This window comes from Heliangelus exortis, chromosome 2 (assembly GCF_036169615.1).
Source record: "Heliangelus exortis chromosome 2, bHelExo1.hap1, whole genome shotgun sequence".
NCBI classification, from domain to species: Eukaryota; Metazoa; Chordata; class Aves; order Apodiformes; family Trochilidae; genus Heliangelus; species Heliangelus exortis.
This window is the reverse complement of record NC_092423.1, coordinates 115197586-115212229: the sequence shown is the minus strand read 5'-3', so window position 1 is coordinate 115212229 and position 14644 is coordinate 115197586. Positions and strand designations below refer to the sequence as shown.

General features: G+C 37.6%; 1 protein-coding gene across 3 annotated transcripts in view; it reads right to left on the bottom strand.

Annotated features, from left to right (window-relative positions):
- The window catches only part of NKAIN3 (sodium/potassium transporting ATPase interacting 3), a 330513-nt gene that overhangs the window by 17508 nt on the left and 298361 nt on the right, over positions 1-14644 (bottom strand). For all 3 annotated transcript variants that reach the window (XR_011724559.1, XM_071737657.1, XM_071737658.1), the window contains exon 5: positions 6206-6266. Coding sequence is in view for 2 of the 3 variants with exons in the window: in XM_071737657.1 (XP_071593758.1) it covers positions 6206-6266 (61 nt within the window). In the remaining variant the exon portion in view is untranslated. The remainder of the gene's footprint in view (positions 1-6205; positions 6267-14644) is intronic.

The window sequence follows — 14644 nt, the reverse complement described above, 5'->3', positions numbered from 1 at the left end:
GCAGCTTTAGTGCTGTTTTAGTGCCAGGCAGTAAAACCTACAATTTTAAAAGTCTGTGTCAGGGATATTCAGCCATTGGTCAGTAACAACATATTTTGTTTTAATATCTCAAGTCACAGTGGCCTAAAGGTTGTACAACCTCTTCAGGAAGCAGAGAAGAATAAGAGCAATCACCCTATACATCAATGACCAGCTGAAGCTTCACCTGGGGATGGATGAGGAGCTGATGGAGGGCTTATAGACCAGGATTAAAGGGAAGGCACAGGCAGGGGATATCATAGTGGAGGTCTGATACAGGCCACCTGACCAAGAAGAAAAAGTGGATGAGGCCCTCTCTGGACGGACAGATAGGAGCAGATTCCTGCTTACACACCCTGGACCTGATGAGGCATTTCAGCTACCCCAGTATGTAGTGAAGGGACAAGAGAGAAAGACACCAGCAATCCAGGAGGTTCCTGGAATGCATTGAAGAGAATTTCCTTCTCCAAGTGGTAGAGGAACATATGAGAAAAGGTGCTCTGAGAGACCTTGTTGTCACCAACAAGGACTAGCTGGTGGATGATGTGAAGCCTAAGTGCAGCCTTGGCTGCAGTGATCACTAAATGGTAGAATTCAGGATCCCTAAGGGCAACAAGGAGAGTGCACAGCAAACTCACTACCCTGGACTTATGGAAAGTGGACTTCAGCCTCTGCAGGGATCTGCTTAGTAGGGTATCATGGACTAAAGCCCTGGAGGGGAGAAGAGCCCAAGAAAGCTGGTTAATATTCAAGGGTCATCTCCTCCAAGCTCAAGAGCAATGTATCCCAGCAAAAAGGAAGGCAGACTGGAATGTCAGGAGACTTTCATAGATGAACAAGAAGCTCCTGCACACACTTAAAAAGAAAGTCTATAGAGGTTACAGAGGGTACCTGTCAAGGACAGGTAGCCTGGGAGGAGTACAAAGAAGTTGTCTGAGCAACTAGGGATTTGGTTAGTAAAGCCAAAACCCAGACAGAACTAAATCTGGCCACAGACATGAAGGGTACCAAGAAAAGCTTCTACTTGTGTTTGTGCATCAGTGATAAAAGGAAGACAAGAGAAAATGTATGCCACCTCAAGAAGGAAACAGGAGACATGGTCACGCAGAGTATAGAGAAGGCTGATGTACTCAATGACTTCTTTGCCTCAGGCTTTACTGGCAAGGGCTCTGGCCACACCACCCAAGTTGCAGAAGGCACAGCCAGGAACTGGGAAAAGAAAGATCTCCCCACTGCAGGAGAAGAGCACTTCAAAACCATCTAAAGAATCTGAAAGTGCACAAGTCCATGGGAACTGATGACATCTATCTGCAGCTCTGCTCTGTCAGGGGTTTGGAACCAGGTGATCTTTAAAGTCCCTCCCAACACAAACCGTTCTATGATTCTGTGATTCTATGAAGGGTAAGATCAGCAAGTGCAAAAGCCCAGTGATCTGTGCTGCTGGCTGCTGTTTGGAAAGGTTCATAAGCCCTCATTTTCAGTGAGGTAAATTAGGATAGTGATTGACTCAGGATGTTTGATTCTTGTAATGTGTAAGAGAAGTGTAGGGCAGGACCCTCTTTCTTGGTCATCCCTTATATTAAGAATTTTATGATAAAACCTCTTTTCTAGAAGGTAAACTGACTCAGACATATGACAAATTGCAATTGATATAAAGATAGTATTGGGTTCCCCAAAACTGGTTAGTTAAGGAAATGTATATATTTATATACAAAGGTAATCACACATACAGACATATATGGGTCTGTTGCTAATATTAGCTATTGCTAGTTCTCCATTACTTTTGCAAAAAAAATAACAATTTAAAGAAATTTACCACTGCTCGACCTACAATGCAACTACAAATATTAAATTAAATATGAAGAATTCTTTCTTGTTTGATCACTGCCAACAGATGCTCAATGGTGTAATACAAATGTAATTTCATACATCAGGTAAGACAATTCAGTAGTTTTTCAACAGCGTTAATAATATATCTTGGTTTACTTAACATTTTTCTGATGATGGCATATGGATTTTTCCATTGATACCACAGTAGGTTTTTAAAAACAGATTAATCTTCCTCCCTGTTCTAGAAGAACAGAGCTGAGCTCTGAATACAGCTGGCATAGGGAAGAGACAAAAAAAATATTTTTGTTTATTGTTTTATTTTTATTGTTTTGTTAATGTTTTGTTCTTTTGTTTTCATTTAGGGAATAAATCTTGTCTTCATGCTGAACCCTTTCCTTTCTTTTAGCTCATGCACAAAACAGGCTTGAACTTTCTCACATTGTCCTTGTTTCAGTCTTGTTTTTATAATAAATGCTGAAATCACAATTGTAGGTTTGTGGCAAATCTTGCCAACTGGTTTAATTATTTTTCCTTGTGCAATTTGTATGCAACTCAGCTTCCACTCAACGTTGACACGTATCAATGCCATACTTATGAATTAGCATTTAGCAGAAATACTGCTATAAAGTGTTTCTCAAAGAAAGTCCAAAACCTATTGAAAATCCAGAACTTATTTAGAAATTTAATAATGATTTTAACAGTGTGTGTTGCTTAATCACCACACTCCACTTTATTAAAACTATTCACTACCTCTGACAAGGGAGCAACAAGCTTCTGAGTTCATTTTTAGGAGAAAATGATTCACAAACAGGATAGTGACAGGTTTTTATGATTACAGATTTCACATATTCAGTTCCTTCAAAAGGGCTTATATAGATGGATAGATCTACAAAGAAATGAAAAAAATGGAGGGAAGAGATATAAATAGACTTTTTCATTAGGATGAATGATGGAAGGTATTAACCCCACTATAGCACTGTGGCTTTTGCCTGTCTTCTTTTTCATTCTTTTTGACCTGCTATCGTCTTCCTTCCAAGTAAAAGTTAACTATAGTCTGAAATATAGGTAAGGTGAGCAATATCTAGAAATAAATGTTTCCTCAAGCATTATTACTGTTCAGAAAAGTGTCCATCAGCTGAAATGTCAGGCTGAAAATCCATTTAAGCACTGAACAGAGGCTAAACAGCCAGCTATTATTAATTTTTAAGTCTGCCTGATGGTTTTCAGACCAAGAACAGGGGTTAACTCGATGCACTGAATATTGCAGAGCATATTTAATTAGGGAGGCTTTGCCTTTCAGATGACTGAGGATTTATTCTGTGCAAACTGTGGAAAAAATGACAGAATAGCTGCATCTACCTAAGAAAAGAATGTGCTACATCTTATTAAAATGCATAAAATTACTCTTTTGATGCAGTTTCTCAGACTTTCATTCTAAGGTAATCACTGTCTAGTTTTAACCTGACTAATCTGAAACACCATGTATTTCCATTTTAAATAAATTTTTGTTTGTTACAGTGCAAGTTAACAATATGAAGTTTTCAAGAATAAGTCTTATTCTTCTCTACCATTTTCTCACTGTGTCCTACACAGATGTTTCTTCATTTAAAACAGATCTGTGGAATTGCTGTAAATAAGTTAGTATTTGTCTTCAATATATATATCTATAAGCAGAGAGAACTGCAAAACACAAATGGGCATTAAGACACAAATTAGCACAAAGTGAGACACTAAAGTGCTATTTAGTTGCTGTAGATCAGATTCAGAATCTTAAAAGGAATAAAAAAGAAGTAACAAACCAGAAATTATTTCCCTCCTCTCGCTGTAAAATCTCATATTTGCATCTATTCTGTTTCTTCACTGTACTTCTTTCTAGCACACCTCTCTCACACTGCCTGAGGTTATCCTTCACTAGGTTAAAAAAATATATATAAATCTGTTAACACAAGAATCTGGGAAATTGCATATAATGGTACAACTAAGGATGGCAAACTTGCCCATTCCTAACAAAGGACACAGAGCTAAATTACACAGTACTTTCCAAGATGTTTGTGTGTTACAAAACACCATTGGTGGTTCTGGGCAAGAACCAGAAATTAAATGCAGATACCTGACTCCTTTGCAGACAATGGACACAGAGCTGGTTTTACCTAATGGATCACCTTAGCACTTCAGGTGTTTTACTGCTCAATATATATGTCAGCTGTTGTCCATTCTCAGTGTTTGAAATTTCTATTGGTATCATATGGCACAAACTCTCAAAACACCTTAAGATATGGTCACAGTCAGAAGAAAGTAGATCAGGCCTTGGATGCCAAAGACACATTTTCTGAGGGAACAAGGACACTAACTTGGCAATAACCCTCTTGTGAGGCCCTAAATGTAACCACATATACTCTTGAGCATTTTCTAAGAATATGTTGTGTTTTTTGGTGGAAGTTTTGTCCTTCTTTCACCCATGCATAAAACATGACTTGTAAGGCATGCTATAAAGGACCAAACAAAGTCAACAATAAGACAACAGACTCATGTAAAGGTGAAGAGTCTGTCTTACCTGTGTTTGCATGTGGGTGTGCACGTACACTCACTATTACTCTTTTAAAGGCACTGCAGTTCTTCTCTTCCTGATCAGTCTGCTGTCCCTTTCAATCATTTAATGTAGCCTCCCTCTTCCAGGAATTTTGTTGGTAATTTCCTGAAACAAACTTTCCCTAAATCTATAGGAAGTCCTAGCTCCTGTCGTGCCTCACCACAGACATATGGAAAGGACAGTTGTCTCTGGATTTCACTGACCAAGGACTCTGTTTATTCATCCTGAATTATACAGCTGCCCATTACTATGTATTACTGGCTCATGACTATCTTGCAGTTCCCAGATTTCCAAGGCAAAAGGCAAAAGGCCCTTCCAAGGGCTTTTCCTCCTCCTCAAGACCTGCATTTCATGTTGCTTCTCCAAGTGTTCATGTTTCTCCTTCACAGCACCAGTCTTTGCCCTGTCTCCTTCTGCTTTTCCCCTGTACATTATGCACACAATATGCTTAGGACTCCTTCCCACTCAGTTTTATCTGAGAATCTCTTTGATATATTTTCATCCTATTACAAACCTAAGTGACAGCACTAAAATAGATTTGTCATTAATGTCTGTTGCATTATGATGGAAAACTGAACATTGCACCATATGTAGCAATGGAAAAGTATCTTGTTTATGGTCCTTCACTATGTTATGAATCAAAAAGTCTTTCTTTTCATCACAGCCATGAATTACTTGAATTATGTTTTTGGTAAGATTTCCCATATATTATCAAATGCTTTCCTACAAACTGAATTAATTTTTCTACTGTATTTATTTCACCCACTAGTGCTATTCTGTGAATAAATAAATAAACTATGCTAAGATTTACAAAAAAAGTTTATGAATAAATATTTGGTTGTGTATTATTTAGCTTATAGCCATAAAATGGTATTGGCATTTGTTCCTATTTTTTTTTTCTTTTCCTAGAGGTAGATTAAGTCCTCACAAATGGAAGGAAGTAATTGACATGACCACACTTTCTCCCTTCTTTAAAATAGGCTTGTTCTTGTATTCACTCTTTTTTGCTCCTACAGTTTCATTCCAGTCTCACTCTGGTTTTTACCAGTTGCTTTGTTAGTCCTGTGGGTATGGTGAGCTTGTTAGACAATTCAAATAACCTCTTTTCACATAGCAGCCTACCAAAATGTTCAACATGTGCAGATTTTTCTAGTACTCATTTAATAACTTTCAAGAAATAATTTTTGAAAGGTGTTCACAGTTTCAAACTTTGTCAAAAGTATGGGTATGTATATAGGGGTTTCTTGATAAAGAGAGGTTAAGAACATGGGCTCAGCATTTCAGGTGAATGATCTAGTTACTTGTAAATGTTGAACAGGTCTGGTTAATTATTGATCACTGTTACTGTACACTATAAATGGCTTGACCTATTATCTACATTACATGTTACTGCTGATAAAGCTGACATTTGGGAAAAACAGATGAAATCTTTTCAGGTGCTTTGATACAAATTTCAAAGCACATACAAAACCACATATGTATACACATGTGTGTGTATATATATATATTTATACACACACAACATAAATCACAGACTTTTCAGCAGTACCACCAGCTAATGCAATTGGTTCACAGATGCCTGAGAAATGTAATAAGTACAATCCTGACACCTAAATAAGGTGGTAGTACCTATATAAGTAGGTGTTTGAGCAATACTGTTTGTGTCCATGAATGATAGATTCTGCTATTTTTCACACTTTGCTCTCCACCTTGGTGGTTAATGCAAGACTAAGTCTCACCCCAGGAGAGGGGTGTATCAGTACTTACAGCTGTCCTCTTCCTCCATGAAAATACTGATCACGTAGCAGGCATACACAAATCCAATCAGCTGCACAAAAGAGGAGGAAAACCAAGCATTAGATCACACTGAACACTTACCAAGCTTTTAGTGCAATTCTATATAAATACAGGTATCACAGCTGTATTTAGGAAAGATTTGCTTCCATTTCCTGAACCAATGTGTAAATTTGAGTATAAATAGACAGAAACAGCTAAATTAAAGCGACTTTATCTTTTATATTCTTCATGTTGTATTATATTTTAACCTCTTTTCCTGCTCTCACTGAGATCACTATTGAGTGATAGTGCTGGAAAGCCCTTGGACTGTGATGTTCAGCTACTGATTACATTCCTTTGTTTGTTCAGTATTTCTGTTCTCACATGACTTTGTCCACATGAACACAGGTCCCCTAGGCACCTAATTACATATTAAAAAGGTACAATATTTATTGGTGGTACTGATGGCTACAGAATTAAGGCATAGAAAAGTATGTATGGAATCCACAAGAGATGCCTTTTTGTCTTTTGCTGGTGGATGGAAGGATAACCATGAGCCAGCAATGTACCTTTGTGGCCAAGAAGGCCAATGGCATCCTGCTTTAGATGCTCTGCTCTGGCAGAGGGGTTGGACTCAATGCTTTTGCAAGGTCCCTTTCAACCCCTAATTTCCTGTGATTTATGTGATTTTGTGCTGTGTAAAGCATCTTGGTGAAGAAATGATGACAAAGTTTAATTTGATTTGTGAAATGGCATGATGTAGCTAAAAAGTAAAGCTGGGTTATGATTCAGCATCAGGAAACACTCTATCAACAGACTCATTTCCCCAGAGGCCAGCAGCAAAATCATGCCATTATTTTAACCTAGACTTGTGTCACTTGGGCCACTGAGAGGAAGAGATTAAGACCTTTAGGATCAGGGAATGGAAACTCCTCTCATCTGCTTTCCATAGTGACAGAATGCTTTCACCTCCAAAGAAGAAGATCCCACTGGGAAAGGAAGCCCATTAAACTGCACTGTCCAGACATGTCTGTGCTTGAGAAAGTATTGTTTGTACAGCTCTGCAATTCATGCTATCTGAAAGCCTTGAAAATACTGTTCATGAGAAATTTCTAAAAGAGCTCAGAGAAAAAGCTCCTTTTTCCCTCTCTATTCAAAAAAATCTAATTAAAATAGTTCTTCTAAGGGTGTCACGGATCAACCATCTGAGAAAGAGGTAATTTAATAGTATCTAGACAGGTATAAGCTCCTTCAGGGGCACAGAAATCATTCTGACCTGCTTTCTGCTTGGGCTGCTTGAGGAGCTTTGCAAGCAGTTCTAAGAGCCTCTCTGAAGACAAAAAGCTTGTCCACACAAGAGAATCCAGGGAGGTTAAGATGAATTAACCGAAGCTGTGAAATCAATGCACATAAGATAATGTGAATTAAATCCCTGTGTGGCCTTTCCCATTCAGAAATAAAGTGGCCTTAGTTCACTGTAGCTTAATCCTCCTCCAAGGGATTAATCTTCTCCATGGAGACTTAAGCTGCGGAGCACTGAAGCTGAGTCACTTCTGAATGAGAGCTGTCCCAACACACACTCCTGTCACAGCCACCTCTCCAGAGCATTCAGCTCACTGGTATTTCAGGAAAGTGAGTTTAATACAATTTTCCACTCACTCTGGGCAGAATGCAGTATGGGCAGCTCCCCTGGTTTTTTCGGGGGGTCCAGTTTCCCGAGGTGGTGTTGCCACAGCCTCTCTCAGGTGGATGTTATGTTCTGAGCAAGCTACAAACCAGCTCTGGGGGAGGTGCTGGCTGGAGGCAGCTGGGACTGAGCTGGGACTGAGCTGGGACTGAGCTGCTGAGCCCCTCTGTGCCTGATCTGCAGCTGGATGGGACCCAGAGCCATGGTGGGGCTGGCTCCATCTTGACCTGCTGGAGAATTTTTTCCCCCTCAGCTTCACAGTTCAAAGCATCTTTCAGGCATGACAACTGAAGCAATATGATACAAAGCCTTCCAAGGCATCAAAAAAGCAATTGTACTCGTGGTATATTGCTTGTGTCAGCCGAATGTTAAATATAGATTAAATAATTATTGATTACTACCACACAAACACCAGAAAAAAAAAAAAAGTGGCTTTTCACAAGGGACTGTCACCTCTTTATTTACAATATTTCCTGTTCACCTTTGGTGTTGTGTAATTTGACTGTGTAAGTCACCTGGACTTGGGTTTTTTTCCTAAAGGCTGAAATATTACGATGAGCAAAATTGCAGAGTAAACAATGACTGATAAATAAAGAAAATGTAGTGTACTTTGTGGGTTAAATGTTTATCAAGAAAGACCAAATATTTAGAATTATTTACCACTTTCTAATCTTTTGTCTTTTTTTTTTTTTTTTTAATTCTTTCTAGTAATCCCTATTAAATTAACTTCAGTTCTATGAATGCAGTTCCTTCTTTATATATACATGCATGCTCCATATCCATACATATCACATAAAACACCAATCCACGTGTGCTTCCAGCAAACTTTTCACAAGCCTAAGATGCTGGACAAGTGACTGAAACACAGAAATAGGCTTCCACTCTAATGTGTAGTAAACTACCTTTCACAAAGAAAATAACAGAAAAAAAATATTCTGTATTCTGAGAGGTTTTCCCTCTAAAAAAAGTATGGGCCATGGCAAGCCTGATTGTTTTAGCTGTCCTAAGAGCTTATACCTTGCTTTTTCAGTAGATCTTGTTCTTAAAGTAAATCTTTACCCACTCTCTCCTGTGTTTGAAACACTTTTTCTAAACCATGGCTTTCTTGCAAAATCAGTGTCCTCTCTCTGCTTCTCGTTATTTTTTGTATTTCTCAGGATTATTCGTTGAATATTCCTCAGTCAGATAGAAATCACTGCCACCTGCTATGTTTATGGCATAGAGATGTTTAAAACATAGAATTTCCCCCATCTGTTTAGTTATTACTACAAGGAGAATTAAAAAAAAAAATAAATATATATATATATGTATATATATATATATCTACCCTCTCTCAATGCCAGGGTCTTTTTTTTGGGGGGGGGGGGGAAAGAAAGATCAGGTCACTAATTGTGCTGGGACCTATCATGACCCACCATATTTAAAGAGTATCTTTAATTAAACAGCAGAATGTACATTTCTAAAATAATAAAGTAACAAAATGAAAAAAAGCCTTTTAGGATCAATTGCCAGGTATTGCTGTTCAGAGTCAGAAAGCAATGCTTATCTTGTAACTAACATACTGGTAGTTACAGTCAGGTAATTGATATCTAAAGTAGAAGAAACATGAAGTGATAAAGCAGGAATATACCCTTCAACAGATGAGACCTGTTTATAGATCCTTAAACAGAGTTATAGCCACCACAGTGTGAATATTTTTATAAAGAAATTAATTTAAACCTCTTCCTTTTCTTTATTTATGGATACACTAATAAAATATTTATTCCAACAGATTACTTTTGCTATCTTGATTAACCCAGCTGCTGAATTAATAATGTTATGCTGATGTGAACCCATCTTGCCATCATGTGAATTGCCCATTTGCAATGAGCTGACTGATGTGAAGTGCCTGGTTTCTTGATATTGGAAGTGTTGGCTATTGGCCTGGCACCAAGTCGTAGACTTAAATGTGTGTTCTCTTATAACTAAAGAAAATGTGATGCAAATGAGCTGGAAGGTACCTGATTTGCTCATCTTGGGTTCTGGTAATCAGTCAAAGGGACCAATGAAATGTTTGGAACAGAATGTCCAAAGCATCAAAGGTCAATAACAGCTAAAAGTAGAAATGGGAATCTCTGGCTTGATGCAGAGAACAATTTAGATGCTAAGGTGGGCTTGCCTTAGCAATGTTAAGGTTCAAGGCATGGAAACCTTCTGGGATCCCTGCCCTGTACAGGGGACTGCCTGCATTTCCTGCAAAGCCCAGACTAGTAAACTGTCTCAGAAGACCCTTGTCAGTGCTATTTTGCAGAAAATCAAGCAGGAAACTGAAGGAAGAGGCTCTTGTCCCCTGCTTTCATCCAGTTACACAGTGCTTAGGGTCCCCATCTTGCTCTGGAGACAATATGTAAAATACCCACAATGCTTCATAGAATCACAGAATGGTTTGGGTTGGACAGGGCCTTTAAAGATCATCGAGCTCCAGCTCCCCTGCCTAGGGCAGGGGCACCTCCCACTGGATCAAGTTGCTCAAAGTCCCATAGGCCTTGAACACTTCTAGGAATGGGACATCCACAACTTCTCTGGGCAACCTGTGCCAGTGTCTCACCATCCTCATCGTAAAAAATTTCATCCTTATCTCCAGTCTAAATCTACTCTTTTTCAGTTTAAAACCTTTGCCTCTTGTCTTCTCACTACAGACCAAGACAAAAAGCCTCTTTTTATCTTATAACCTGTCTTCATATACTGAAAGGCCACAGTAAAGTCTCCCCAGATCTAAATAACCACAGTTTGCTCATCACTCTGATAGTTCTCATGGCCCTTCTCTGGACCCACTCCAACAGGTCCATATATTTCTTGTGCTGGGGACTCCAGAGCTGGATGCAGTACCCAGGTGGAATCTCATGAAAGTGGAGCAGAGAGGCAGAATTACCTCCCTTGATCTGCTGGTTTCACTTCTTGTGATGCAGCCCAGGATAGAGTTGGCGTTCTGGATGGCAAGCACAGATTTTTTTTATCCACCAGGATCTCAAATACTTCTCCACAGGAATTAAAGTTCTCAATCCCTTCATCCTCCAGTCAGTGTTGATATTAAAGATTGCCCTGACTCAGGTGCAGGACTTTGACTTGGCCTTGAAAAACTTTAGAGGCTCACTCCTTCACTCTGCCAAGGTGCCTCTGGGTGGTCTCTCTTCCCTCTCATATATTGACTGCACCATTCAGCTTGGTGACATCATCAGACCTGATGAGCTATGTCATTAATGAAGATATGAATTAAGAGTAGTCCCAGTACGGTCACCTGATAGACACGGTTTTTTACTGGTTTTCATTTGGAACCCAAACATCTAATATTTTCAGAACTATAAGTACTTTTGTACCCAAAAACATATTCCTTCAATGACTAGCCAAGAAATGGTGCTCAGATTCTCCAAATCACAGTGATGGGAAGGCTCAGGCTGTGGGAAACAATCAGCAAACTGAGGCTAAGTTGGCAGAGACTTCAGTGTGGAGAACACAAAGGGATTTCTTATTAGTGGAACAAGGGGACATTGATATGATGCTATTAGCAAGGCTTTTGAAGCATAATTTATTTCCTGCTGATAGCCTTAGGTAGAAATGAAGTAGCAGTCTCTGTTATTTTTCTCCTGTGCAGTATGGTCTCTAGAGGACATAAATGCTTTAGTCTAACTAAAATCCCTAGGCTGAAGCTATGGACATCTGCATGAAATATAAATGCCTAGTTTAATAGAAGTGAAGTTAGATAATATAATTGTCCATTATTAAACTGTACGAAACTATGAAAGCACATAAGTAATGACAAAACTAAACATCTGAGCAAATATATGCTGCGGCATATAATTGCTTTAATAAATTAATGTTACTAGAATTTATCCCATTAAAAAGAACCAAAGTGATTGTAAAATGCATATTTACTTGCAAATTAATGCATTTAAACCATTACCAGTTAATGTGGCTTAACCTTTCCATAGAAAAACAAGGACAAATGCAATATAAAATTAGAAGTTATTATTTAAATCAAGGATATTCTCTGCAGTCCGAATATATAATAATTTATATATTATATAAAAAATATAATAATATAAATAAAGTCTGAATTATAAAATAATTATAATAATCTTATTATAATTGATGATTTAAATAATTTTGATTTAAATCTTTCTGCTTGGCTTTGTCATCATCAGCTGTGGTATTAATCCACTCTCACAATGTGATTACTTGACTGTTTCTTGACTCTGATTTTCAGGAGAACTAACAAATTTTGAGGAAAGAACAGAACATGAGTTGTTCATCTTTTCAGTGACCTAACTGATAAATTTTTAACACTCTCTCTGCAAAGTGGACTTTAAAGCCCTTTTTTCCTGTTAAGACTAGTAAAGCATTACAGTAAATCAGAATGAGAGATACATAAAAGAAATAGGATATTATACAAGGATCTGTGTGTATATGTGAGTTACCAGAATAGAAATATGAACACAACTGTCATGCACAAAGAAATCACAGCTCCATGTATTTCAAAGCAATGATAACAGACAGCCAAAAATGCAATCTGGAGAAAAGGAAACAGGATCAAGAGTGACAGTGGTTTATCTTTGTAGTATAACAGTAACCATTCACTACGACTGCATGATTATATACCACATAGTATTGTATATAATTATCCAGTTATATGACTGTATGTAATTATGCACTATAACTGCTTGATTACGTATATTCTATTTGAAATATTTTGTAGAACTACATAATTATACACAATTTCAAAACTGCAATGTTTTAATTACAGAAGGCTGTCTCAAAGGTATGTTCTCATTTTCTGGAACTAAATGATGAAGTGCAGAACGTTTTACAGTTGCAGCCATAGAAGTCCCAACTTTAAAAGAATTAGAAATCTAAAAGCATAAAAAAAGACAACACAAAAAAAATGTCCAGAAAACATAACAGGATATGGTATCAGCAACTTCTGAAGTACCTTATGGTGGCTAACCATTTGTTGGTTTTTTTTTTTCTTTCCTATATCTTCTTAAAATCTACTCAGTTTGATTTGAATATATTCAGATTTTAGGGGGTCTCTTTACCAGTTTCAGTAGCACAACACATAGCAATAAGACCAAAGCATTTACCCTTATTATCTGGTGTCTATCACAAGATAGGTATCGAAGTTGTTTTATATTCTGAATAAAATTAAATTCTCAGTATGTAAAACCACAGAAATTAAACATGATTGCTTAGAACACAGTGTTTTATGTTGCAACATATTCATTGCTTGTTGAGGATTGAAATGAATAAGGTGAAATTCGAAGTGTAAAATCTCCAACCTTGAAAGTTAAAGAGTAAAATTATGGGAAAGGGAAGGGAGTGAGGGTCTTGAGACAGAGAGTAGAGAGACGTAACAAGTTCTAGAGGTCCCTTCCAACTCTGATACTTCTGTGATTCTCTGATCACCAGAAAAGAGATGCATAAGCAAGCAAGACTGGCTCTAGAGCTTGTTTTCCTCCAGTGAACAAAACAAACAACACAAAAGTTCTGATAAGAATGAAGTTAAAGTTCTTAGCTTTAGGTTAATGACTAATTAGTTTATCAGATGAATAACAGGGAGTGAGAAAACCCCTTAAATCTAATTTTACTACAAGCAGAGAAAAAATGACCTTTGATTTCTGGAAACCTGGCTTTGTGTTGTTTTTCCATTTTCTAAAGAATTTATTTTGCCTTTACCTTAACTTGTCAGTGCTAAGGAGGATTTCAGAGCTACTTGCAGGTGACATGCTATTTCACATCTTTTGATAAAGCAAAGAAATTCAGGCTCAGTCATGTCTGGTAACCCAGAGTGTTTCTTCAAGGTATCCATCAGGTAATGACCTCCCCTCTACTAAGTAGCACGTACCACTTTTAAAGCTGGTAATGAAATCAGAAGAAAGAATGAAAGAAATGCCTGTCAGTGACTGGAGTCAATGCAAATCTCTTTGGTGTCTGACAATGTACTTGGAAAAGTATCTGAATCCCAGGGAAACCAATTATGCATGTAGGAGGTACCAAAGTAAGCTCCATTCAGAGCAACATCATGTTGCAAATCTTGTCCATTTCTTATGTTAATTCTCCTTTTAATATTCCTCCACTGCCTATACTGAAATTATGAAAGATGTCCTTTGTTGATAGAATACCAGAAGATATTTTTTCCCTCCTTATTAGATCAGAAGGCACATAATGAAGGTATTATTTCCACTTACTTGTGGCGATAGACACAGAGAATGCATTTTAATTCCAACAATGCATTGCAATCTGCAAGCCTTGCTTATTTTCTACTGAATAATTTCTTTCTCTTCATACGCCATCTAAATAACACATGTATTAAACTGTTATATCAACATGAGGCAGTATTCATTTAAAGGTAGACAAACTGTGGTGCAGAAATAAAAATATCTAGTTTTAGATTTCAGTGGGGTGACAGTGCAAGAATGGAATTACTAGAGCCTTATTGCTAACATTGTGTAACCTCCTTTATAGATCCTTGTTAAATACTTAGGCAATAACAGCTAAGACTGAACACATTAGTATTCTAGTTCTTGTTAATCCATAAATATGGATTGAAAATTGTATGGGAAAAAAGATGCAAAGCTTTCACTAACAACAAAAGTGCCAGAGCATACCTCAGGGAAAAATAAAACAACAAAAAAGCAACCCACAGATAAAACCCAACTCATCATATTAACTCATGTTAGGAGATGTTATATGATCTAATGAACTGCAAA